The sequence below is a fragment of the Pelophylax lessonae genome (genome assembly GCF_965119305.1).
Source record: "Pelophylax lessonae genome assembly, chromosome: 5".
NCBI lineage: Eukaryota > Metazoa > Chordata > Amphibia > Anura > Ranidae > Pelophylax > Pelophylax lessonae.
Window position 1 is genome coordinate 282,625,171 of NC_138772.1, and position 24,535 is coordinate 282,649,705.

Genomic DNA, 24,535 nt, shown 5'->3' on the forward strand with positions numbered 1-24,535 from the left:
ACAAAAAAGAACCAATTCAATAGTTGTGTGATGAGAAGAGAAAGGTAGTCTAGAATAATCATGTTCACTGTTTGATATATCTATTGTGTACAAAGGATATGCATACTAATGTAGGTTTTATGTTTGACTTTCTTCGCAAACTGAAGACAAGAAAAAGGATGTTATCTCTGAATATGAAAAATGTGAATTATATAAACCTTTGCCTTTCCAATTTATTCCCCTAATTTTAAAAAAGTACGGTAAAAAACATTTGAAAAGTATTTGAACATGAAATCACAAATAGTCTTTAGACTATGGTACACATTCAAATGTTTTGCTGAAAACTCATGCAGCAGTGCAGTAGAACCCTAATATAGTATGAATTCAAGAGTAATATCCAAAGATTCTACAACATAACATTTAACACAAAGTCATATTCTAAATAATATTTATTCATAACACCAGATCATAGTTTCATAAATATAAAATGTACAAAAATGGCACTGGAGGAAAAACAAATTACCGAACACTACAAACATTAAAGACCAATATTAAAACAAAAAAATTGCAGCACAGGAAGTGAAACAATTTCACATTTTCCTGCATTTTAAAGAACTGGGATATATACTACAGTTGCCAATTAGAGGGTTTGTGGATGCTACAGAGTTCTGTGGATCTAAGTGTTACTTAGCGAAGACAACATGATCAGAAAAAGGTTGGTGGATCATGTATCCATTTACAGTTATGCGTAAGAACTGTTCTTAGAATTTTCTCACAAGTTACAACAGCAAGGTCCATAATATTAATATTATTTGTAAGGCTTCATTATGTTGCAGTTTTTAGATTGCCATGTTAAGATGGTGGATGATCCTCGCCTCTGACGGCCTTGTATTTTGCCATGTCTTCTGGAAACACTTTGGAAAGCTCTTGGATTAGCAGGCTTTTGAATTTCTGAAAAATGAAATGAAATGAATAAACTCAGAGGTTATCAGTAAAATGTATCAACTATATAAGGGCACTTTCTACTTCTACTCACTTTACACTCTGAAATGTTGCATGGGTAGCTATAAAACTTAAAAAAAAAAAAAAGAGGTTGTAAATCTCGAGATAAAAACAAAAAACCTGTAAGACTAGCTCATTATGACATACTTACCTTAGAACGAAGCCTCCAGCGGCGCCCACACAAAGCTGAGACAGCTGATATCTTTCCCAGTGTTTCTTCTGGGGTGCGTGGGCTCTGGCGCTGTGAGTGGACGGAGCCACAATGAGCCACTCTTGCACATGCACGGTGGAACAGCTGTTTGCGGCATGGGCTCTGAAGGTCCAGTGAGGTCATTGCCTGCAAGCACTCCGAATTATCTCCTAAACTGTGCAAATTTAGGAGATAGTCACAGTACCTACAGGTAAGCCATATAATAGGCTTATCTGTAGGTACAATTAAATAAAAAAAAAGAAGACTTTACTTCCTCTTTAAAGGGCACCATGTAGACAGAGGTTGTTAAATACAGTGATCAAATTCTTGATTGTGCCAAAAGTAGCCGAAATTCCCCCAACAATTCCCAAGGTATGCCACTAAAAGACACTTGTTTTTAATACCTTATCACAACACAGTTGGTAGCTATTCTCCACAGTTAAAAAAATTGATAAACCATGCTCATCTCTCATCAAGAAAGCAGGTGAAAGATAAGTTAGAGTTAAGGTCCCAAGGCTGTACGGTGTTGTCCAGTATGCCTTCCTACGTAAAAGGAGGCAGTCATGGTTACCACCTCGCACTGGGCGATTGACATGTTCAATTACCATACCCCTAAGTTCATGTACTTGTTTCATTGTAACAAAGTGTACAGCCACAGGTTTGGTGAGGTCAATAAGAATATTCTTGGCTGCCTTTGCCACAGCTGTCCTAATGTCACTCCTGTGTCTCTGAAATCTCTGCTTAAAGGGGGCCTATCGTCTTACCCATGTATACTAATGAACATGGACATTTTAAGACGTATACACAATGTTCGGTGTTGCAATTCATATAATTATGTATATGGTATGTCTTGCCGCTATGCAGATGTGTAAAGAGGTCACTGCATATCAAGCAGTTGCAGACATTACTGTACAGTTGTAACACCTTTAACAGACTAATTTCTGTGATAGCTTGGTGACTGATTTGGCATATTTTGGTCTAGGGTCCGCCTGGACAAGCAAGTCCCTTTGAGACCCCTCCCGTTTATGAGCCAACAATGACGGGTTCTTTAACTCAAGTCATAAGGGTATCATCAGCTTTAGGCTGCTTTTACACCTCGTGAATGACAAATTGCCGAACAGACATTTGAATGGCACCTAAAATCGAGGTGCGGTTCGGCTGCGATTGTACAGGAGCTTTTTTTCTCTTACATGCTTCACACGATGCAGTTTGCCGTGATGGCAACGCAGCAATCACCGGTGCACTGCAATTTTAGGTGCCATTCAAGTGAATGTCATCTAAAAAAAAAAAAATAAATAAAAAAACATGAATGATGTTGAATGTCCTTTGCGGTTGGTGTGTGTGGGTTAATTTGTATGCTGAGCAAATTATGTGCTTAAGGTCCAGGTGAGCGAAGCCTTTATATGAGAACCTTTCCCAGCCACTTCCAGCTTTAAGAAAGCTCATTGTGACGAGCGAAACGCGTCAGCTGTTCATCACATTCGTGATGATTTGATTCAGGACAGGCAACCATCACCATACCTCGTGTGTCTGAGGTTACACAGCGCCAAAAGGAGAGTGCAGATGGATTGGACATACACCTCCATGCTTGAAGGAGAGCGCAGGCGGGATCACTATACAGTGAAGCAGCTTTGATGCTTATGATGAACTTTATGCAGGATGGGACACGATCGCCTTGACGAGGAGTGTTGAGAAATTTAACAGCAGAATGCCCGATCCCTGCTCAGCATCCTCTCAGTGTTTGTAAGTAATGCGGGTGAACAGCATAAAGTTCAATCACCTGCTATGGACTAGCCTGTGGAGTGCTCAAATACTCGGTGGTGTGTAGTTTGAAACCTGCTTGCCATTAGTTCATATTGAGGAACTATTCCTTGCTCTATATACATGTTTTCATGAACCTCCTTTCCGCCGTATCCTTTGACTGCTACTACCCTACAATAATTCAGTCTTAACCAGGAGTATGATAACAATTTATCCAATCTTAGTTTTGCATTGATACATTATCCCCTGGTTAAAAAGACAATTGGTTTCATTGTTACTCTTAATATGGGTGTTTGATGCAGCTGCCTGTCTGGATTGACAATGTTGTCAGTTTTTAATTAGATTGGTGGAGGTGTTTTGTAGACTACTTTTCTAATAGGTATGTTTTTTTGCAAATTCAATAAAGCATTTATATATAATTGCTATACCTGTATTCCCTCTGTGATGCAACTCTTGAGGTTATCCTCTTTCAGGTTAGATGTTCATATAGGCTAGAGGTGAACACTTATTTAATTGAGAGTGACAGTTTAGGCTAGGGTTAAATGGGAATATTTTCTCTCCCTGCCTTTAATTATCTGAGGTTGAGCTGATCCCCCTTTATGCTTGCTTATTAATACATCTCAAATGTGCATTCTGCAATTTGTCATTCACACCTGGGTGTGAAACGGGGATTTTGGGAGATTTGCCCGCAATTAAAAATGCCTAGGTGTGAATGCAACCTTAAGAATGTAAGGGTTCCGTGTTGCTGCACTTCTGATCCGGTCTAATTCACAGTTGAACCTATGGCCAGTCTTGGATGTCCTACCGCAATTTGTAGTGGCTCTAGGAAGAGCTTGTTCAAGTAAAGAGGTGTGAAACCCACGTTCCAGAAAGTTCATATACAGCTGCAAGAAAAAGTATGTGAACCCTTTGGAATGATATGGATTTCTGCACAAATTGGTCATAAAATGTGATCGGATCATCATCCCAAGTCACAACAATAGACAATCACAGTCTGCGTAAACTAATAACACACACAGAATGAAATGTTGCCATGTTTTTATTGAACACACCATGTAAACATTCACAGTGCAGGTGGAAAAAGTATGTGAACCCCTAGACTAATGACATCTCCAAGAGCTAATTGGAGTGAGATGTCAGCCAACTGGAGTCCAATCAATGAGATGAGATTGGAGGTGTTGGTTACAGCTGCCCTGCCCTAAAAAAACGAAAAAACAAAAAAAACAAACACACACCAGTTCTGGGTTTGCTTTTCACACGAAGCATTGCCTGATGTGAATGATGTCTCGCACAAAAGAGCTCTCAGAAGACCTACAATTAAGAATTGTTGACTTGCATAAAGCTGGAAAGGGTTAACGTATCACCAAAAGCCTTGCTGTTCATCAGTCCACAGTAGGACAAATTGTCTATAAAAATGGAGAAAGTTCAGCACTGCTGCTACTCTCCCTAGGAGTGGCTGTCCTCTAAAGATGACTGCAAGAGCACAGCACAGACACCTCAATGAGGTGAAGAAGAATCCTAGAGTGTCAGCTAAAGACTTACAAAAGTCACTGGCAAATGCTAACATCCCTGTTAGTGAATCTACAATACGTAAAACACTAAACAAGAATGGATTTCATGGGAGGATACCACAGAGGAAGCCACTGCTGTCCAAACAAAACATTGCTGCACGTTTACAGTTTGCACAAGAGCACCTGGATGTTCCACAGCAGTACTGGCAAACTAGGTGGACAGATGAAACCAAAGTTGAGTTGTTTGGAAGAATCACACAACACTATGTGTGGCGAAAAAAAGAGGCACAGCACAACAACATCAAAACCTCATCCCAACTGTGAAGTATGGTGGTGGGGCATCATGGTTTGGGGCTGCTTTGCTGTGTCAGGGCCTGGACGGATTGCGATCATCAAAGGAAAAATGAATTCCCAAGTTTATCAAGACATTTTGCAGGAGAACTTAAGGCCATCTGTCTACCAGCTGAAGCTAAACAGAAGATGGATGTTGCAACAGGACAATGCCCCAAAGCATAGAAGTAAATCAACAGAATGGCTTAAACAGAAGGAAATACGCCTTCTGAAGTGGCCCAGTCAGAGTCCTGACCTCAACCCGATTGAGATGCTGTGGCATGACCTCAAGAAAGCGATTTACACTAGACATCCCAAGAATACTGCTGAACTGAAACCGTTCTGCAAAGAGGAATGGTCAAGAATTACTCCTGACCGTTGTGCACGTCTGATCTGCAACTACAGGAAACGTTTGGTTGAAGTTATTGCTGCCAAAGGAGGTTTAACCAGTTATTAAATCCAAGGGTTCACATACTTTTTCCACCTGCACTGTGAATGTTTACATGGTGTGTTCAATAAAAACACGGCAAGATTTCATTCTTTGTGTGTTATTAGTTTAAGAAGACTGATTGTCTATTGTTGTGACTTAGATGATGATGATCAGATTCCAAAGGGTTCACATACTTTTTCTTGCAGCTGTATCTTGCAGCTGTACATAATAATCTGTGGAAGTGTGGTTTGTGGACTAGCTGGCTGCTCTCCTGGAAGGAAGAGCTCTTTTCTGCCCACTCCAGGTATGACACAATCTGTATCCCTTACTTTTTTCAATTGTTTTTCATAAGATTCTTGAGGCAACCGCCTGGGATTCATGTATGCTCTACGGCAGGGGTGTTAAACTCAATTTCATCGTGGGCCGCATCAGCATTATGGTCGCCCTCAGAGGGCCGGTTCTATCTGTAGCCCATCACCCTCCCTTACATCATAGTGCGTCCCCTTTACCATGTGCCGCTTCTGAGAAGAACATAGAGGCAGAGCTGGGAAGCAGCAACTGCAGGGTCTGGAAGAGGGCTGGAGTCAGCTGCCAGAGTCTGCTGAATGCTGAGAGTTGCAGGAGGGGAGGAGGAGTTGTGTCCTCCTCTCTGCTGCCAACTGCTCAGTTTGGGGGGGCGGTGGTGTTCCTCTCTGCAGCTGCAGTGGGAAGCACAGGATCTGGCAGAGGAGTCCTGTCCTCTCTGCTAAGACAAGGTGGGGGCAGAGAGGAGGGAGATGCCGCAGCTGCAGGAGAGATGCAAGGGCCACATGAAATGGCCTGGAGGGCCAGATTCGGCCCGCGGGCCTTGTGTTTGACACCAGTGCTCTACGGGGTTTACGGGACTTCCCATTTCATTATTCAGACACTTCTTAGTTTCTTCAATATTTAATGGAATCTGAAAATCCCTTTCCTTTGTTACTTATCTTCTGGTGACAGATTATTCTCTGTTAAGTAGTAAAAAAATCAGGTATATCTTCCATACCAACAAATTTTTTTTTGAGCCATAAACATGCAGTTACAACAGTTTTTGGATACATTTTCCAGGTGACCCACAAGGCAGTTGTTCCCCAGTTATGTTACCACCCTTGAATGCTTTAACCCGTCACTACTCTGTTTCCCATCCAAGCCAGCTCCTTTTGGCCTCCCCTTAAATCCCAAATTAGCCAAACTCTTAACGGCGAAGCTGTTCAATGGCTCTGTGTATGGGCTTAAACCTGGAGGAGACTCCTCCACGAGGAGCTCATTTGCAATTAGGGCCAGACTATATTAACCATATTCATGTAATGTGTCCAAGTTTGCGCTTATATAAAAACAGGTATGTTACGTTTTGTTTTAAAAAGAGAAATGGGAAGCACCACCACCCAAGTGTAGATTATTAAGTAAATATTTGACAAAACTAAAACTATAAGAAATGCACTGACATTTATTAAGTAGATAAAGCATACAAACATCCACATGGAGACTGCAGAGCTTGATATGTCTGCCCTGGCTCGTTATTGACGGCATGCTCCATTATCGCCCCAAGACACTGCTGCATATCCCGGCTGCTCTCAGACTGACTTGCTGCTACCAGCAGCGCTCCTAGAGATCGATCTGCACACCTTCCCAGATGCTTCAATGCTCAGCTCTGCCGACCCAGCTGCGACCCTGCAGAGCTTTGAAGTCTCCATGTGGATGTTTGTATACTTTTATCGCCTTAATAAATGTCAGTGCATTTCTTATTTTTAAATTTTGTCAGATATTTACTTAACCACTTGCCGACCGCCGCACGACTATTTACTGCCGCAGTCTGGCGCTCCTGGGCAAACCGACGTAGGACTACATCGCTCGCCCAGGAGCCTGCAGGGGGCAAGCGCGCGCCGCCGAAGGCGCACTCCCACCCCCGCTCGTTCCCAGACATCCCCGCGCGAGTGACGAGGGTAAGCAGATTGTGAGATCTCAAAAGTAGGCTTCGATATCTCTAGAGGATCTTCTCAACTCTTATCCTGAGCTCTGCAGGATTAAAGCTGCACTACATAATCTCAAACTCCTTGACATATTGGAATTTCTCCACTATTTATTGTAGCCCTCACCAGTACCAATCCTGTCCCCCGAACCGACAAACCCCTGACCTCACAATCACACTTGCCTTCACATGCAGGATCATTTAATTTTTTGAACACACGCCCGATTCCTATTTCCTACTCCTAGATGACAAACCACAGTGCCCATCTAGCTGCAGGCCTTGCAACATACAGGTGCATCTCTCGCCTAACCTAAACTTCATAGAGAATCTGTGGGGCATTGGCAAGAGGAAGATGAGACACACCAGACCCAACAATGCAGATGAGCTGAAAGCTGCTATCAAAAGCAACCTGGACTTCAATTAACACCTCTGCAGTGCCACAGGCTGATCCCCTCCATGCCACGCCGTAATTCATACAAAAGGAGCCCCGACCAAATACTGAGTGCATACTATACTGTACATGGACATACAGAAATGTTGGTTTAGTGAAAAGTATTAAAAATCCTTTTTTTTTTTTGCAATTGGTCTTGTGTAATATTCTAATTTTCTTAGATACTGAATTTTATCACTGAGTGTAACGCACCTGTATAAAATAGAGGAGTTTCACTTTTTGTATTGAATTACTGAAATAAAATTAACTTTGATAATTAACATTTTTTTGAGACGCACCTGTAAACTAAAACCATTATTTTTCTTACAATCAACCGGACACAGATCTCCTGGTCCTCTGGGAATCCCACAAACGCTTCATTAGGAACACTTTGATTGTTCTTGGTTAAGAGTGTAAAAAAGCAAAAAGCAGCACAAGTCGATACCTACAACATGAAAATCTATATTTTCTAAATAGTCCACAAACAGACCTTTGAACAGGCAAATCAATTTGAATAAGAAATTTCTCAGAAACTCAACAATTCTCTCTAAAGCAATGTCAGAGCCAGAAGTTGACATATGTTGACAAATGTTTTATGAATACTGCAGTAAGCCAGGCAGACTCCTTGCAAGAGCCCTTTAAGGATGCTAGTTTCATTATTTATATCCCCTAAGGTAAAGTTACCAAAGGCTCAATACTTAAATCCTCTAGACCAATAACCAACACTTTTTGTGCCCATTATGGTGCACTCTATAACCTACATCCCTCCAGCTCATTTACTAATGCCCCCTGCCATTTAAATGATATTAAGGCGTACTTACAAAACTCCAAACTTTCATCCATCTCACCAGCAGATAGGGACACTTTAGATACCCCAATGATGGAAGATGAGATTGCAACTGTTTTCTATGCCAGGAAGTCTGGCAGGGCACCTGGACCAGATTGCTTCACACTCACTGTAAATCTCTCCAACAGATGTCTTTCCAAAAATTTTGAAAACTTTCCACTCGTTACCTAAAAAGATATGTCCTTCCTAAGAGACAATAACTGCTAATATCTTGGTGTTGCCCAGAGACAGGAAAGACCTCAATAAAATGTAGCAATTATCGTCCAATCACCTTCGTTAACCCATACTTATAAAATATTTTTAATAAATTATTAGCAAATCGCCTTCTTCCACACTTCTCATCACTTAATTATCCTGACCAAGCAGGATTCCTTCTGGCAAAGAGCCAGGTAACGATACCAGTAAAAAACACCAATCCTAAATTCACTGTGTCACCTATTGCAAAAATATTTTTTTCCTTTTCTCATTAGGTGCTGAAAAAGCGTTCAACGGGGTAATTGGCCATTTATCCACAAGACTTTACTTCATATAGCCCAAGCCCTAATATGCAGAAATTGATGCCAACATGTGAAGCCCATTACCAAGGGACTATGTCCAGACTACAAAAACAGGCAGCAGGGAGACAAGACTGAGTATAAGCTTATGCTGGTGCTACAGGCACTTGCCACCACAAGGAGTTCCATCCCCCCTTATTTTGAACAGGCAGGCAATACAGGAGAAAAAAAGCTCCCAAATTTGTCTTCTGGTCCTTAACCCCCTTCCTTAGGTTGCTTGGCCTAAAGAAGCACAAGCTCCCTTTATCCAACTCACACTTGATGCCTGGTGTACACCAGTCACAGACATCAGAACAACTCACAGCAGCCACACCAGTCCACTAAGGGGATAAGTTCCTACCCAGTACTGACACTCCCTGGCACAGCAAAGAGGAAAAAAGAGGAAGGAGGGGGGGGGGGGTTGGACGAAGATGGGCACGAAGGGGGAATGGGATTGGAGAGATTGGGCAAAAATGGTGGCGGACTGCAGACTAGAATCCTGAGCTGAGCCTCCTACCACCAGGTTTCAAGCAATGTGTCTTTTCCAAACGAGGGACAACAATAACTGACCAATTTAGCAGAAGGACATTGTTTTAAAGGATTTTTTTTTTGCGTTTTCTGTTGGAGGAGGAGCCTGCTGTCCTAGGAGATGATTTATTAAAATGATAATTTAGATAATTTATTGCAAACACAAACACACACATGCAAAGCAAAGAATGCATACAGAGAGAGAAAAATGATTGCCAATTCTACAAAGATTCTAAAATAGCATTGACAAATTTGTTGGCACTCCTAGAAAAGATGATAAATAATTGGATCCTCGTCAGTCTGTTTGAATGAAGACAAAGTAATCAATCTGCTGTTTGGTATCATCACGTGCACCACATTGAACATGGACCAAAGAAAGCAAAGATGAGAGTTGTCTGAGGAAATCAGAAAGAAAATGATAGACAAGCATGTCAAAAAGTAAGGCTACAAGTCTATCTCCCAGCAGCCTGATTTTTCTCTATATGTATAGTTCATATTCCTATCGCACACCTTCCTGGTTTGTAGGCTCGTGTGTATTGGGTGCTGAAGCGATCACCAGTTGGCAACTGGATTAGTTACAAGTAAATATATATTCGCCAGCACACCAAGGATCTTGCAAAAGCAGTCCAAAAAAACTTTATTCAAGATACGATCACATCAAAAAATAGTGCAACGTTTCGGAGGCGCACAGGACCCCTTCGTCAGGCATGTGATTTTTCTCTATGACTAGAGCTGCAAATATTGTTAACAGATTGAAGATCATGTAGCCAGTCACATTGGATGAGGTTGAAAAAGGAAAATTGACCACAGATAACATAACAGATACTGAAAATGGTAGACAAAGATTCAAGGAAAAAACTTAAAAAAAGATGAAAGCTGAACTTTGAGGTGCATCAGTATTTGAGAACACCATCCGTAGCTTTTTGAAGGACAGTGGACTCAAAGAAAGAAGACCAAGGTAAACTCCAAATTTAAAGGAAAACCATAAAAGCTAGACTGAAATTTTCCGAAATGCATATGGCCAAGCACAATTCTTCTGGGAAAATGTCTTTAAGACAGATAAGACAAAATTGGAGCTTTTTGACCCATCAAAGAAAAGAACCCCATGAAACAAGGAGGCAGCTTGGTTATATCTTGGGGCTGCTCTACCTCTTCTGGCACAGGGTGTGATTGAGGGCAGAATAAAATCTCAAGACTATCAAGAAATTCTGGCGTGTTATATACTGCCCAGTGTCAGAAAGTTCTGGCTCAAATACAGGCCATGGGTCCTCCAATAGTACAATGACCCAAAACACACCGCTAAAAGCATCTAAGAATGGCGAAGCACAAACATTGGACTATTTTGAAGTAGGCATCAATAAATTCTGATCTGAATCCTATTGAACATTTATGGAAAAGCTGCAATATGCAGTCTAGAGAAGGCACCCTTCAAACCTGAGTTTGCTCAAGAAGAGTGGGTTAAACTACCTGTTGGCAAGTGCACAAGTCTCATTGAGAGCTACAGAAATCACTTGTTTGAAGCGTTTTCTGCTAGAGGTTGTGCAACAAAATACTAAGTTACCACTTGCTCACTGCCCAACGTGCAATTACACTTCATTGGTTTTAAGTTAAATATTGGTGCTATGGCTGCAGCTAGTTGCCATAACCCCAGTGTTTTTATTTATGCTAACGTGGCTGGCTTTCCAATAAAAGTGATCCCATTCGCCACGGGATCACTTTTATAAACAGTGGGAGAGGCGATTCCCCCTCCGGCCGCTTCCTGTGCTAACACGCTCTCTTCCTCAGAGCTCTTGTAGGGAGGGAGCGTGTCTCCCAAAACGCTTCAGTTGTCCAACCGCAGAGATGTGTCACCCTCGATACTGGAGTTGAATATGACATGCGTTTTATCCTTTTAGGTTTGGCAGTATGGTTTTGGTGTTTTTGTAAATAAAATTTCTAAGGTGTCTAAAGTAATGCACTAGGCTTCCTTTCTTTCTGTTTCTAGTGATTTGGAGTTCCCCAGCTCAAGGAGAGCAGGATTGCTAACAATACCATCCTAACAGAGTAAGCGCTGAGGTTTTTCAGTCTTTTGGAATCTATTTACTCGATGTAACATCTTTCATATTATCCAAAAAACCTGGGATATAGAGATATATATATATATATATATATAAATATATAAATGCGACATAAAAAATTTCAACGACTGCCATCTTATTCTCCAATGTCTTTGCTAAAAAAAAAAAGAATAATAACTAAGTAATTGTCTAGCAAAAAATACTGATTTTAAACACTTAAGGACCAAGCCTATTTCTGACACGTTAAGTTAAAAATCAGTATTTTTAGCTGGAAAATTACAGAACCCCCAAACACTATATATTATATACTTTAGCAAAGAATCTGGAGAATAAAATGGCAGTCGTTGCAATATTTTTTTGTCACGCGGTATTTGCGCAGCAGTCTTTCAAACACAATTTTTTGGGAAAAAAATACATTTCACTGCAATTAAAAAAAAAAAACTGAACAGTGAAGTATGCCCAATTTTTTTGTATGTTGTGAAAGATGAGGTCACGCCGAGTAAATAGATACCCAACATGTTACGGCTTAACATTGCGCACACTCGTGGAATAGCGACAAACTACGGTACTTAAAAAATCTCTATAGGCGACGCTTTAAAATTTTTAACAGTTACCAGTTTAGAGTTACAGAGGAGTTCTTTTTTTAGAAATACTGCACTTTAAAAAAAAACTTTTGCAGCTGCAGGCATCATCCCGGTAAAACCACTTCAAGCAACAAATGTCAGAAAAAGGTCCGGTCAGCAAGTGGTTAAGGAACACATGATCTTTCTCAATGCCATTTTATATGTATTAAAATATAATTGAAATATTCTATTGAATCAAAACATCAAAAGCAACTTGTGATTTGTATCAAATATAGAATACACAATGATGGATGCCAATTGCTTTGGCCATTTTAAAAAAAATTTCAGAGAAAATTGTGAGAGATTTTGGTGGAAGGGTACCAACAAATTTGTCAACATCTGTAACACGTCTATAACATTCACAAAAGGGATTCAAATCTTACCTTCATTGTATCAATTTTACCCTTCACTTGCTCATTTTTAGCTAATGCTCTCTCCAAACACTCCTTGGTGTACAGCTGAGGATTACGACCCTGGTCAATGTAACTAAAAAAAAAAAAGAAAAAATAGCGAGTAAGTTAATAGGTTACTAAACCCACGACAGTAAAATTAGTGAGTATATGCAGTAAAGCATGCTTGTTATACTCACTGTGAAACCTAAGGAGTTAATCCTCTGCATTGTGTAAAAAAGCTTTTTGATCCGGTCTTCTCTGACCCTCCCCGTCATTGGTGCTGATGGCACAGAGCCCTAGAAGGCATTCTGCACATGCTCAGTTTGGTGTTTATTTTTTTGGGAGGGTGCATGTGATCAGCACAGGGCCAATAAGAATTGTGCAGGGGTCATGCAGCCTCATAGGACAGTCAGGAGAATGAACCCTCCTCCTACAAGCTATAACCAGTGCTCGGCTGAACACTGATAGAAGTCACAAGACTGCTATATACTGCGGATTAGAAAAGCAGTTTATATTTACTAAAATAAATTGCCTTTCCATGTTCCGTGTACTGTGGGAGACCAGATTTAGTGAATGCAGGCTCCTAGGTTAAGTAACACTTTAAATGTAATCAGCAATATTTATTTGTGTAAAGTGATACTAAAGTCTTTTTTTTTTTTTTTTTATACTAAACAGGATATACTTACCTGCTCTGTGTTAGGATTGTGCACAGAGCAGCCTAGTCTCCTCTTCCCGGGTCCCCTGCTGGCACTTCTGGTCTCTCCCCCCTGCCAAGTGCCCCCACACCAAGCAGCTTGCTATGGGGGGCACCTGAGCAGAGCCGTTGCTCTGTGTGTCTATTCAGACACAGAGCCGTAGCCCGGCCCCGCCCCCTCTCTCCCTCTCATTGACTCGCGGACTTTAGTTGACAGCAGCGGGAGCCAATGGCACTTGCTGCTGTCTCAGCCAATAAACAGGGAAAGTCCTGGACAGCCGAGCCTCTTGTGCAACAACGCTGGATCGAGATGGGGCTCAGGTAAGTATTAGAGGGGCTGTAGCCCCCAGAAGGTTTTTTATCTTATTGCATAGAACGCAATAGGATATTAAAAAAAAAAAAAAAAAAAAAAAACACCTTCTGCCTTTAGAATCACTTTAAGTTATGCTATGAGCTACGCTAAGTGTAAAAAATATACCTACTGATCCTGATTTTGTATATTATATATATATATATATATATATATATATATATATATATATATATATATATATATATATATATATATATATATATATATATATATATTATTATATTATATATATATACTTTTTTTTTTTTTTTTAACTGTAACTGTTCTCTTTTTAATGCAGTAATTAGAACTCTTTTTACAACTTTTATTGAGTTTGCACTGCCATCAGTGGCATAATACTCTGCAACACAGGATTGTATAGGGTGGATAAGTGCGAAGAGAAGGTTAGTGCCACCTGATTGCTGGAGCTAGAGATTGTAGCAGCTGCTGCAACAGAGGTAAGCCAGCCATACATGGTTTGAAATTTGACTCGTTCAGCAGGGAGCAGATGAATGTTGAGCCGTGTATGGGCACTTTGATTGTGCAGAAGTCAATCTACCGACTAACTTCTGTACAACCGTCCTGTCAGATTTTTCCAACTTGAATAGCCCTGCAGCCTGTAGACTCCCTTTGTCAGAATAAAATAGCTGATCGGGAAGGATTCCCTCATTTACATCAAGTGTGGATGGGGAAATCAAGTCAGTTTTTTATCGTTCAATGCAGCGGAAAAAAAAAAAAAAAAAAAAAGGGAAGACTCATCTATGGGCTACCTTAGCAAAGTATTATTTTAACCGCTTGCTGTCTGGGGCACAATTTGTCATTTTTCATTTACATGTTAAACTCAGAATTTTTTTTTGCTAGAAAATTATTTAGAACCCTCAAATATTACATATTTTCTAAAAGCAGAGCCCCTGGGAATAAAATGGCACCTGTTGCACAATATTTGTGAAGATAATAAGATATACTTGGAAAAATAAAATAACCGCACTCCCAATCTAGTCTGTGGTTAACATGTGCGAGATGGCTCCAGCCTTGCACCACTCCACAAGCCATGCCCTCTGACATATTGTTGGCCATACTTGTCTTGTGGGTCACAGGAGTGCACTTATATTTTCTCTCCTGTGACCCAGAATCAGCTGACAGTAGGCTATAAAATGGTGAAGCTACTCCAGACTCTTGTCGGGAGTCACCCAGGTGCATGATTGACAGGTGGCCCTGTCTCTCAGTGAATAACAGAGCCAGAGCCACCTCTACCCAGTGAGCACTGGAGAAGTAGAGAGGAGACCAGTGACTGACAGTCAGCACTCTCTGCTCTGGGCAGACAGAGCTGAGCGATCATGCAATTGCTCAGTACTCAGTCCTCGATCCGATATGCGACAGCTATAGGACCACACCAAAGCTGCAGCGTACAGGTGAGTATATTTAGGTTTGTTTTTGTTTTCCTGCAAACCCCAAACTTCACTTTTAAAAGGTTGATTAACTTAAACTGGAGAGTGTAAAATCTGGTGTAGCTGTGCATCGTAGACAATTAGCTTCCTAAGGCCCATACACACAAAATCATAAGAAAAATGCTGCTTTCAAAGCAATGGTATGATAATGTGAACGTTAGTACACAGCTTTGGAAAACCAATCACGACAGTTCATCTGATATTTTTCCAAAAGGGACAAGCAGGAAAATTTTTCTTGTACGATACCAGATGCCATTTTCGTTTATTCAGTACAGTTGTCGTTTGAAAATACAATACAAATACACTACAACACATTACATCACTTCAGAATTTTCATTCTGTGGTATGAGAATTTTCGTAACTTTAGTAAACTCTTCATTTTTGATATGAGACTAGAATGAAAAAAAAAAAAAAAAAAAAAAAAAAAAGAAATCGACTATCATTCGTCTGATAATCTCATTGTGCGTACCAGACATAAACTTCAAACTTCAGCTTGATCATTTGAGCCAGGGGTGCCCAACCTTTTGAAGAGTGAGGGCCACTTACGGGACATGGTAACCTGTTGTGGGCAGATGACAGGCCCACATCCATTCTGCATATGCAAAGCAGACACGGAGCCCAATCTACACTATAGGCCCTCCGACACGCCCAGACAGAAGGGAACAGATCCCCTTCTGTTTTTTTTTTTTAGCAGGTTGGATTGGAGGTAGATGGGTGTAAACAGACGCAAGTCTATTTACATTTGCAGCTCCATAGAGATGGAGAGTCCGACCAGGTCCACCTGAAAAATGGACAGGCGGACCCATCGTGGGAAAGAGGCCTAAGGTCGCTTTCACACTGATGCGCTGTGGTTTACACGCAATGCGGGTGCAGCGCAGCGTACCTGCGGCTTTCCTGTGGGATACCTTCACTTTCCCATAGAATTCTATTCTATCCTGCAGGCGTGGTGCGCTTTCTGAAAGCATACCAGAACTCCTGCATTCAGGAGTTTTGGTGCACTTTTAGAAAATGCACCAAACTTGCAGGTAATAACAGAAGAAGTCTATGGCTCAGTGTAGGTAACCCGCAGGTGTTAAACTGACCTCAATCTTCACTTCTTCCTCAGGATTCCTGTAGGTATCTGTCCTAGGCTGTTCCTGTCACAAGTGGGTGTCACTGGCTGTAGTCCCAGGCGAAGTGCAGGTGGTATCACTTTGCCTATGAAAGGAGCCAGCGTTATACTGGAAGCATCGAGACTGCTCACTACTGCAGCCGCATGCTTTCTCTACCGCCGGCTCCATTCTTACCATTAATGCTCTGGGATGGCGGGTAGGGAACTCACAATCTTGGCTTGCTAACCTGCTATATCAGAACAGGAGGTTGCAAAACACATCAGAGGGTGTGGCCCACAGGCCAGAGGTTGGGCACCCTTAATTTAAGGGTGCCCTTAAAAAAAACCTGGAAGCTGCTTGGTTTCTATGCAGAGCTGTACCAGACTTTGCACTCTCAAGTTTTAGTTAACCAACCCTATCGTTTTGCCTACAAATTTTACCAATAAACCCCCACACTTGAAACCGAGTCAATTTGCTTATGATTTCCTTTTTTTACTCCACATACATAAGATAAAATATTTGTTTGAGATTTACTGGAAACTCACTCAAATACTTCCAAGGGGACGGTGATGTCGTGAAGCTGTTGCCGACACTTGTCTATATCTGCCAATCCGGTAATCATAAAATTCCTACAGAAAGGAAATAAAAAAAAAAAAAAAAAAAAAATAATAATAAATATGAAAAAAGATAATGAGTGAAAAAACAAAACAAGAAGCTAGCAAGCTCACCTATTAATTCAATCTCAATGTAAAATTGAAGACAATTTATTAATACCATCTAATTTTTTCATGACAAAATTCACCACAATCCACTGTATTATTTAAAGTTGCTGTAAACCCTTACATATATACCCAGTGAAACAGCTATTCTCAGTTAATACACTGAAGTGTAACAAATACTCCTATATAGGTTGTACAGCCATCTCTTTACAACTATTTAAACTCCAGAATTTGCACAGGTTTTCTGAGCCTCAAGAGGCAGGGTTTGGGGGATTGGACGTCACATACTGCACAGCTCAGGGTGGAGAGCAGAGTATAATCTGAGACCCGAGTGGAGGGAAGGATCACACCCTCTACACAATCGCAGGCTGTGTACTGGAGCTCCCCATCCCCCTTGATTACTTGGAGTTAGTACAGCCTGTCTGAAATGACACGTGCAAATAGCAGAGGAACCAGACTACAGACATTTAGTGGTTTTGATTGAAGCAATTACACAATACAGAATCATAAGTTTTGTTCATTTTCATGTCAGTGGTTTAAAATCACTTTTTAAAGCTGGCGTCTGTTGGCCTCCCACTGGTTTGTTTCTCTCTTACACGATCTAGTGGTGTAGTTCCCTTGGGGGGGGGGGGGATGTTGATTGATGTTGGAACGATATAAGCAGTAAATCCACATTTCCATCATCACCCCTGACCCCCCACTTCATGGTGGCTAGAAGGGATGGTACACATTCCATGCAAAGTATTACTGTCACAGCAAAAACAATAATGGGCTAAACCACCACCAAATGCAACCCATTTAAGTTAATGGGGCTACACTGCAAATACCCTGCAATTTCGTGCACTGTCATGTAAAGAAAGAGGATTTATGTATTTATTTTTTTATATCAGAGTTTTGAGATTTTAATATGGTTTACAAAAAAGGAAACCAGCATCCCCCCCTGAAAAAGCCCCCCCCCCCTTTTTAAATTACTCTAACAATGAGGTAACCTCTACAAAAGAAAATATAGAACCAAATGTGTTGGTAGGACTTTGTTACACTAAAGAGTATTTACAGTGATATATTTACTGCAAACATTGCACAGTTGGAGAAAATATTCATCAGTGTACAACTTAAAGTCAAGGCAACCCGTAAAGGTACAGTGTGACATTCGATCGTCTCATCACAGCATAGTGATAAGTGTAAAGGGGGCAAACAGTACGAGACCTACATGTCAAAATCAGACGAACAGCAAGGCAAGTATACTGTATGTTTATAAGCATAATGTGAGTTACACTCAGGAAAGCAACTTGGCTAGTATTAATGCCATAGGTGCAAAACCTGGAGTGGTAAAGTGTTTGTTACCCCGGGATTTTATATTTCTGATACGGGTCTTCTGAACCATGTACAAAAAAAAAAAAAAGTAAGTATCCTGTACTTTGTATTGCTTCCTTTGTGTGAGATTCCTGGTGTTCCTGCCAGCCTCATTGCTTTCCTATTAAAAACTGGCCACACTAAGCAGGAGAGCACACCCTGGTCAGTTCTCTAGCTATGCTGGGAACTCAGCCTGCTCTCCTCCAATGATCAGTCTTGTCCCGATAACCTTCCTGAACAGCCTTTTACTGTGACGCTCAGTGTGTTGCTACTTCTCTTACTCCCTTCAGGTCCTATGCAGCTGAGAACATAAATTAGGCGATCACTGAAAAAAAAAAAAAAAAAAAGAAAAAAGGGGGGGGGGGGGAAAGCAGCATTTATTATTTTTTTTATTTATACAGTGAGGGAAATAATTATTTGATCTCCTACAGATTTTGTAACTTTGTCCACCTACAAAGAAATTAAGGCTGGCCATACACTATACAATTTTCTTATTCAATTTCCTTTAGATTTACCTTAAACTATGTAGTGCAAGGGCCGGCCTGATTGCATACAAATTGAAAGTGTTTAGGTTTGACCCTACATTACATGGTTTTGGTAAATCTAAAGGAAAGTTGAACAAGAAAATTGTATAGTGTATGGCCAGCCTAAGGGTCTATCATATGATCTATGATAAATAGGTGTATTTTAAATGAGAATATCAACCAAAAACCCAAAGAAAAAAAAAAGTACACATGATATAAATTGAGTTGCCCTTCAGTGAGTAAAAATAACTATTTGATCCCCTACCAACCAACAATAATTCTGGCTCCCACACACTGGCTACAGTATGTGCTCATGCGGTACACAGATTAGTCCTGTCAAAAAAAACACAACTGTCCACAGAATCTCTTTCTTCCATTCAAACCTCACTATAATGGGCAAGACCAAAGACCTGTCAAAGGATGTCAGGGACAAGATTGTAGACCTGCACAAGGCTAGAATGGCCTAGAAGACCATCAGCAAGAAGCTTGGTGGGAAGGAGACAACCGTTGAAGCAGTTATTCACAAATGGAAGAAATACAGCATAACCATCTTGGTCTGGAGCTCGATAAAAGTGTTTGGAGGAAGAAAAATGCTGACTATGACCCCAAGAACATCCCTACAGTCAAGCACGGAAGTGGAAACATTATCATTTTGGGCTGTTTCTCTGCTAAAGGTACAGACCAAATTTGCAGCATTGAGGTGCCAATGGATGAGGCCTCGTATTGTAAAATCTTGGATGAGAACCTTCTTCCCTCAGCCAGAACACTGAAAATGGGTCATGGATGGGTCTTCCAGCATAACAATGACCCAAAACATACCATCAAGGTAACAAAGGAGTGGCTTAAGAAGAAGCACATTAAGGTCATGGAATGGCCTAACCAGTCTCCAGACCTTAATTCTATGGAACATTTTTGGAGAGAGCTGAAACTTCTAATTGCTAAGCAACAGAGGAAGGTCTGTAAAGAGTGGACCAAAATCCCTCCTGAGATGTGTGCAAACCTGGTAACCAAATGCAAGAAACATCTTACCTCTGTGCTTGCCAACAAGGGTTTCTCCACCAAGTACTAAGTCATGTGTTGCTTGGGACTCAATTTTTTTTCCCCCACTGTATATACCATAGTTTGAGGAATGTATAACTTTCCTATAGACTAAATAAAATACACTGATTTGGGTTATTTTCACCGAAGAAATGTAACAGAATACATTTTGGTCTAAATTTATGAAGAAAGATTTTTTATTTGCAAAATTGCATAACAGAAACCAAGAAAAACTTGTTTTTTTTTTCCACATTTTTTGGCCTTTTTTAGTTTATTTAGCAATAAATAAAAACACAGTGGTGATTAAATATCCCCCCAAAAAAAGCTTGATTTGTCTGAAAAAAAAAGAAAAATCATTAAAATCGTATGAGGGTACAGTGATGCATGACCGCGCAATTGTCATTCAAATTGTGCCAGAGCTGAATGCTGAAAATGGTCCTGGGCAGGAAGGGGGGTAAAAGTGCCCAGCATTGAAGTGGTTAAAGGAAAAACTGTCTTTTCAGAGGACAATACCAGTATATTAGGAGGTGATCTTTGCAAACAATGCTCAAATTGGACTAGGGATGCACCGATCCGATATTCGGATCGGATATCGGCGCCGATATGGCCATTTTAGATGGATCGGGAGATCTGTAACATTGACCGATCCACTGGCCGATCCGGTTTTTGCTTGGTAACAGCTCAGCCATCCCTTACTAGGTGCAGTAGTAGTATGGGATGGGAGCAGCTACTTCCTGTATAGGTCCGCCTCACAGGCGGAGTGATATCAGATGCACTCCGCCTGTGAATGGAGGAGCCGTACACATGAAGCAGCGGCTTTGCTCTGTACTGCAGCCGCTTGCTTTGTGTGTAGCTCTGGATCGGTTCCGGTATCGGCGATTTCACAACGCCAGATATCGGTAATCGGGTCCAAAAAAGTTGGATCAGTGCATCCCTACTTTCTATTTTTCGTTGCAGGTTTTTTAGGCTTGAGTGTTTTTGCTAAATGAAAGCTAGTTACTGGAAGGATAGGGTTGTTAGGTGATAAATCAGATGAACACCACACTTTTTTTGGGCATTCCCCTTGATGTCCTGTACTTTTTCTGAGTGTTGAGCGCCGTATATATGTAATGTGGAGCAATGGGGCGCTTCTGAAAACATGCCATCCATCGCTTTGTGTGAATAAGGGCTTAAAGTGATACTAAAAATATCCTTAGACCTCATGCACACTGCTGCTCCTAAACTGACATTTCTGGGCTTTTGGCATTTTTTGCCTAAGCCCCCTGAGTGCACCTTAATAAAAGCCTGTGTCCATGTACACATAAGCTTTTAAAGGAGTTTAGGAGCAGCAGAGTTTAGAGGCAGTCAAATCTCTTCTCCTGAATGAAGAAGAGGAACCTTAGGGCTTAAAAAGGCTGAACGTGGCCTAACCACAGAGTAAGTCACGTTTAGCACTTGAGCCTGTATTTCAATGGGCAGAATAAATCAAAATTCTGGCCAATGAAATAAATGCCCGAACTCTGCTAATCTAGTTTTATAAAACGCGCCTTGGATGCATTTTTATATGCTGATTTTCTCCTGTCAGGAGTAGCAGCATTTACAATCAGTGTGCATGAGGTCTTATTCTCCAAAAATAATTCATACACATCCACTACCTAATAGCCCTGTAATCTACAGTATATTTATTAAAGTGATTGTGAAGGCAGAAGATTTTTTTTATCCTAATGCATTCTATGCATGAAGGTAAAAAAACCTGTGTGCAGCAGCATCCCCAAATACTTACCTGAGCCCCCTCTCAATCCAGCAATATCCACAAGAGCCTTGCCTCTCCGGGGACTTTCACTCCTGATTGGCTTTTGACAGTAGTGGAAACCAATCAGCAGACGGAGGGGGCAGGGTTGCGGCTCCGTGTGTGAATGTATACACACACGTACACACAGAGGTGCAGGTAGCTAGCGCGCATGCTTGGGTGTCCCCAGAGTAAGTGGCTTGCTGTTGGGGCAGGAGCGCCGGCGTTGGACCCAAGAAGAGGAAGATCCAAGCTGCTCTGTGCAAAACCATTGCACACAAAAGGTAGGTATAACATGTTTTTATAAAAGCAAAAAAAACTAGGACTTTAACGTCACTTTAAATCATTTCTTTCTTAGGGCAACAGACGATTGTTTTACTGAAAAAAATAAATCTGCAGCTGCTGATCCATTCATACGGTCCTCATTCACAAGCGTTCAATCTCTCTCTCTTTCCCTCAATGTAAGGAGAAGGAGAGGGAAGGGAACAACACTGTAAACAAAACCATGTGATCGCTGCAATAACCAATCACAGCCATTACATCTACCAGCCCCCAGTTTGGCACAGGGTCTCTACCTAGCTCATTTTACATTGACTACCAGGCAGATCAGCCACCAGACAGCTACTTATCCAGTGAAATTCATGAAAAGGCACTGGGTAACTATAAGGCTGCAGGTCCGCCAATACCAGAAGTACCCAAGTAAGAAAGGGGTTAAAAGGAAAAAGTATAGCCAAAGCTGGTTTTGCTGTACTTCTGTGGATCACAGGAGTGCAGTTTATTCTACACTCCTAAGACCCGTTTTCAGCAGACAGCGGGCTGAAGCCCACTGTCGGCTGATGTCACAGAGCCGGTCCAGGAGTCGGGATCCACCCATATGCCTGGACCGGCACCCGGCTCAGCAAGCCGCCAGTGAATGTGCGGGTGCATCGGTAAATGACAGAGCTGTGAGAACCGAGCGATCGGCCGCGTTTGAGCCGGCGAGGGACAGATGCAGCATCCACCTAGGCAAGTATGATTTTGCAAAAAATAAATACAGTATAGGTTTTAATACAAAACGTAGAAAATATTTTTTGTTAAAAATATTTTCTTTTTTTAGTTTATATTGCAAAAAATAAAAAACCCAGTGGTGGTTAAATTATACCACCAAAAGAAAGCTCTATTTGTCTGAAAAACAGGATTGCATGACCACACAATTACCAGTTAAAGTAGCGCAGTGCCGAATAGCAAATAAAAAAAAAAATGGCCCAGTCATGATAAAATATTGCAGAGCTCAAGTGGTTAAAGTGACAGTAAACTTAAAAAAAAAAACTGGGCCAACCGCAGGTTAACCACTTGACCTCCAGAAGATTTACCCACCTTCATGACCAGGCCATTTTTTTTTTTTTTTTTGCGATATGGCACTGCGTTAAATTTGACAAAATTGCACAGTCAACGCTGTACCCAAATACAATGTATGTCCTTTTTACCCACAAATAAAGCTTTCTTTTAGTGGTATTTGATCACCTCTGGCTTTTTGTTTTTTGTCCTTACTCCAGACTAGGCAGAAAAAAAAAAATGAGACCCTATAGCAGGAAATGGGAGTATACCCCCTAGGCCAGTGATGGTAAACCTTGGCACCCCAGATGTTTTGGAACTACATTTCCCATGATGCTCAACTACATTGTAGAGTGCATGAGATTAATGGAAAATGTAGTTCCAAAACATCTGGGGTGCCAAGGTTTGCCATCACTGCCCTAGGCGTAGTACCTGGTTTTGACAGGTGCCCACTCACACTTCCAGCTGACTTCACCACAGAAAATTCAACTGGAAGTCCCCCCCCCCCTCCTCCTCCTTCCCCAGGCTAGTCACAGAACGCAGCAGGGAACGGCTGTAAGACTTCACTTACAACTTCCCTGGGTGGAGATGGTGGCAGCAGCACCCGCCCGATAGCCAATTGAAAAATCAGCTCGGGAGTCTGGATCCCTGGACAGGTAAGTGCCCTAATATTAAAAGTCAGCATATAGTATTTGCGGCTGCAGACTTACATTTTTTTATTGTTGGGGGGGGGGGGGGCTTAAAGCAGAACTCCACCCAAAAGGGAAAGTTCCACTTTAGGGACTCATCCCCTCATGCGCAATTTATACTTTTGAGGAGTGGAGGGGGCAGATACCCGATTTTGACAGGGACCTGCTCCCACTTCCATTTGCGCTCGGCAACTGAAGTTCTCCTTCCTCTCTCCTCCTGCAGTCCTCTGGAACACTGACAGGTCCCGGAAAAGACTGCATCCACCAATCCAGAATGCTCCGCGCAACTTGCGCATGCGCAGTAGGCACCCGGCTGTGATGCCGCAATCTGTCACAGCTGAGTGCCCGTAGTGAAGCTATCGGTGCCACCAAGGGAGGAACGGAGGATAAAGATGGCTGGCATGAGCTCACCACTGGACCATAGCTGTTTTTATAAAAGTCAGCAGCTATACTTTTTGTAGCTGCTGACTTTTATTCATTTTTCTAGGTGCCTGGAGTTCCTCTTTATAGAAGCACTTTCTGTGGTCCCAGGTCATACTGCCACACCAGACAGTGTTTATTTCACCCCCCTTCTGTAAAGTGATGGCATACTCACAGCTTCTGGTTAAGCCCAGCCTGGCTGCTCGGTTGGAAATCACTGACTATGATCCCCAGCTGTCGGATGTTTTCTACAAACTTTTCCAGGTGTTCTTCCAGGTTATCAAACTTTTCCGCCATGCTGTCTGCCCTGGTCAGCCTCACACCGGTAGCCAATCCTCTAATGAACAGTCATACCCCTATGAGGTCTCCTCTGCCCTCCTTCACCATCACACATTATCAGCGCACACAGATGGCAGCTTTATTCCGCTTCCGTGTCCTCCTAGTCTTCCTGTTTAGACTCCTCCCCCGGATTCTAGACTGAGCTAGGGGGACACGAGACGACAGCCAGCAACGTCACCCTACAAC

General features: G+C 41.6%; 1 protein-coding gene across 1 annotated transcript; it reads right to left on the reverse strand.

The window, feature by feature from the left end:
- Window positions 1-410: 410 nt before the first annotated feature.
- On the reverse strand, window positions 411-24,535 carry MED10 (mediator complex subunit 10). Its single transcript, XM_082259657.1, has 4 exons — window positions 24,186-24,535; window positions 16,731-16,814; window positions 12,592-12,694; window positions 411-930 (listed from the first exon to the last, which is right to left on the reverse strand). Exons 1-4 carry the CDS (start codon window positions 24,305-24,307, stop codon window positions 832-834), a joined length of 408 nt encoding a protein of 135 aa, XP_082115783.1. The 5' UTR covers window positions 24,308-24,535; the 3' UTR covers window positions 411-831.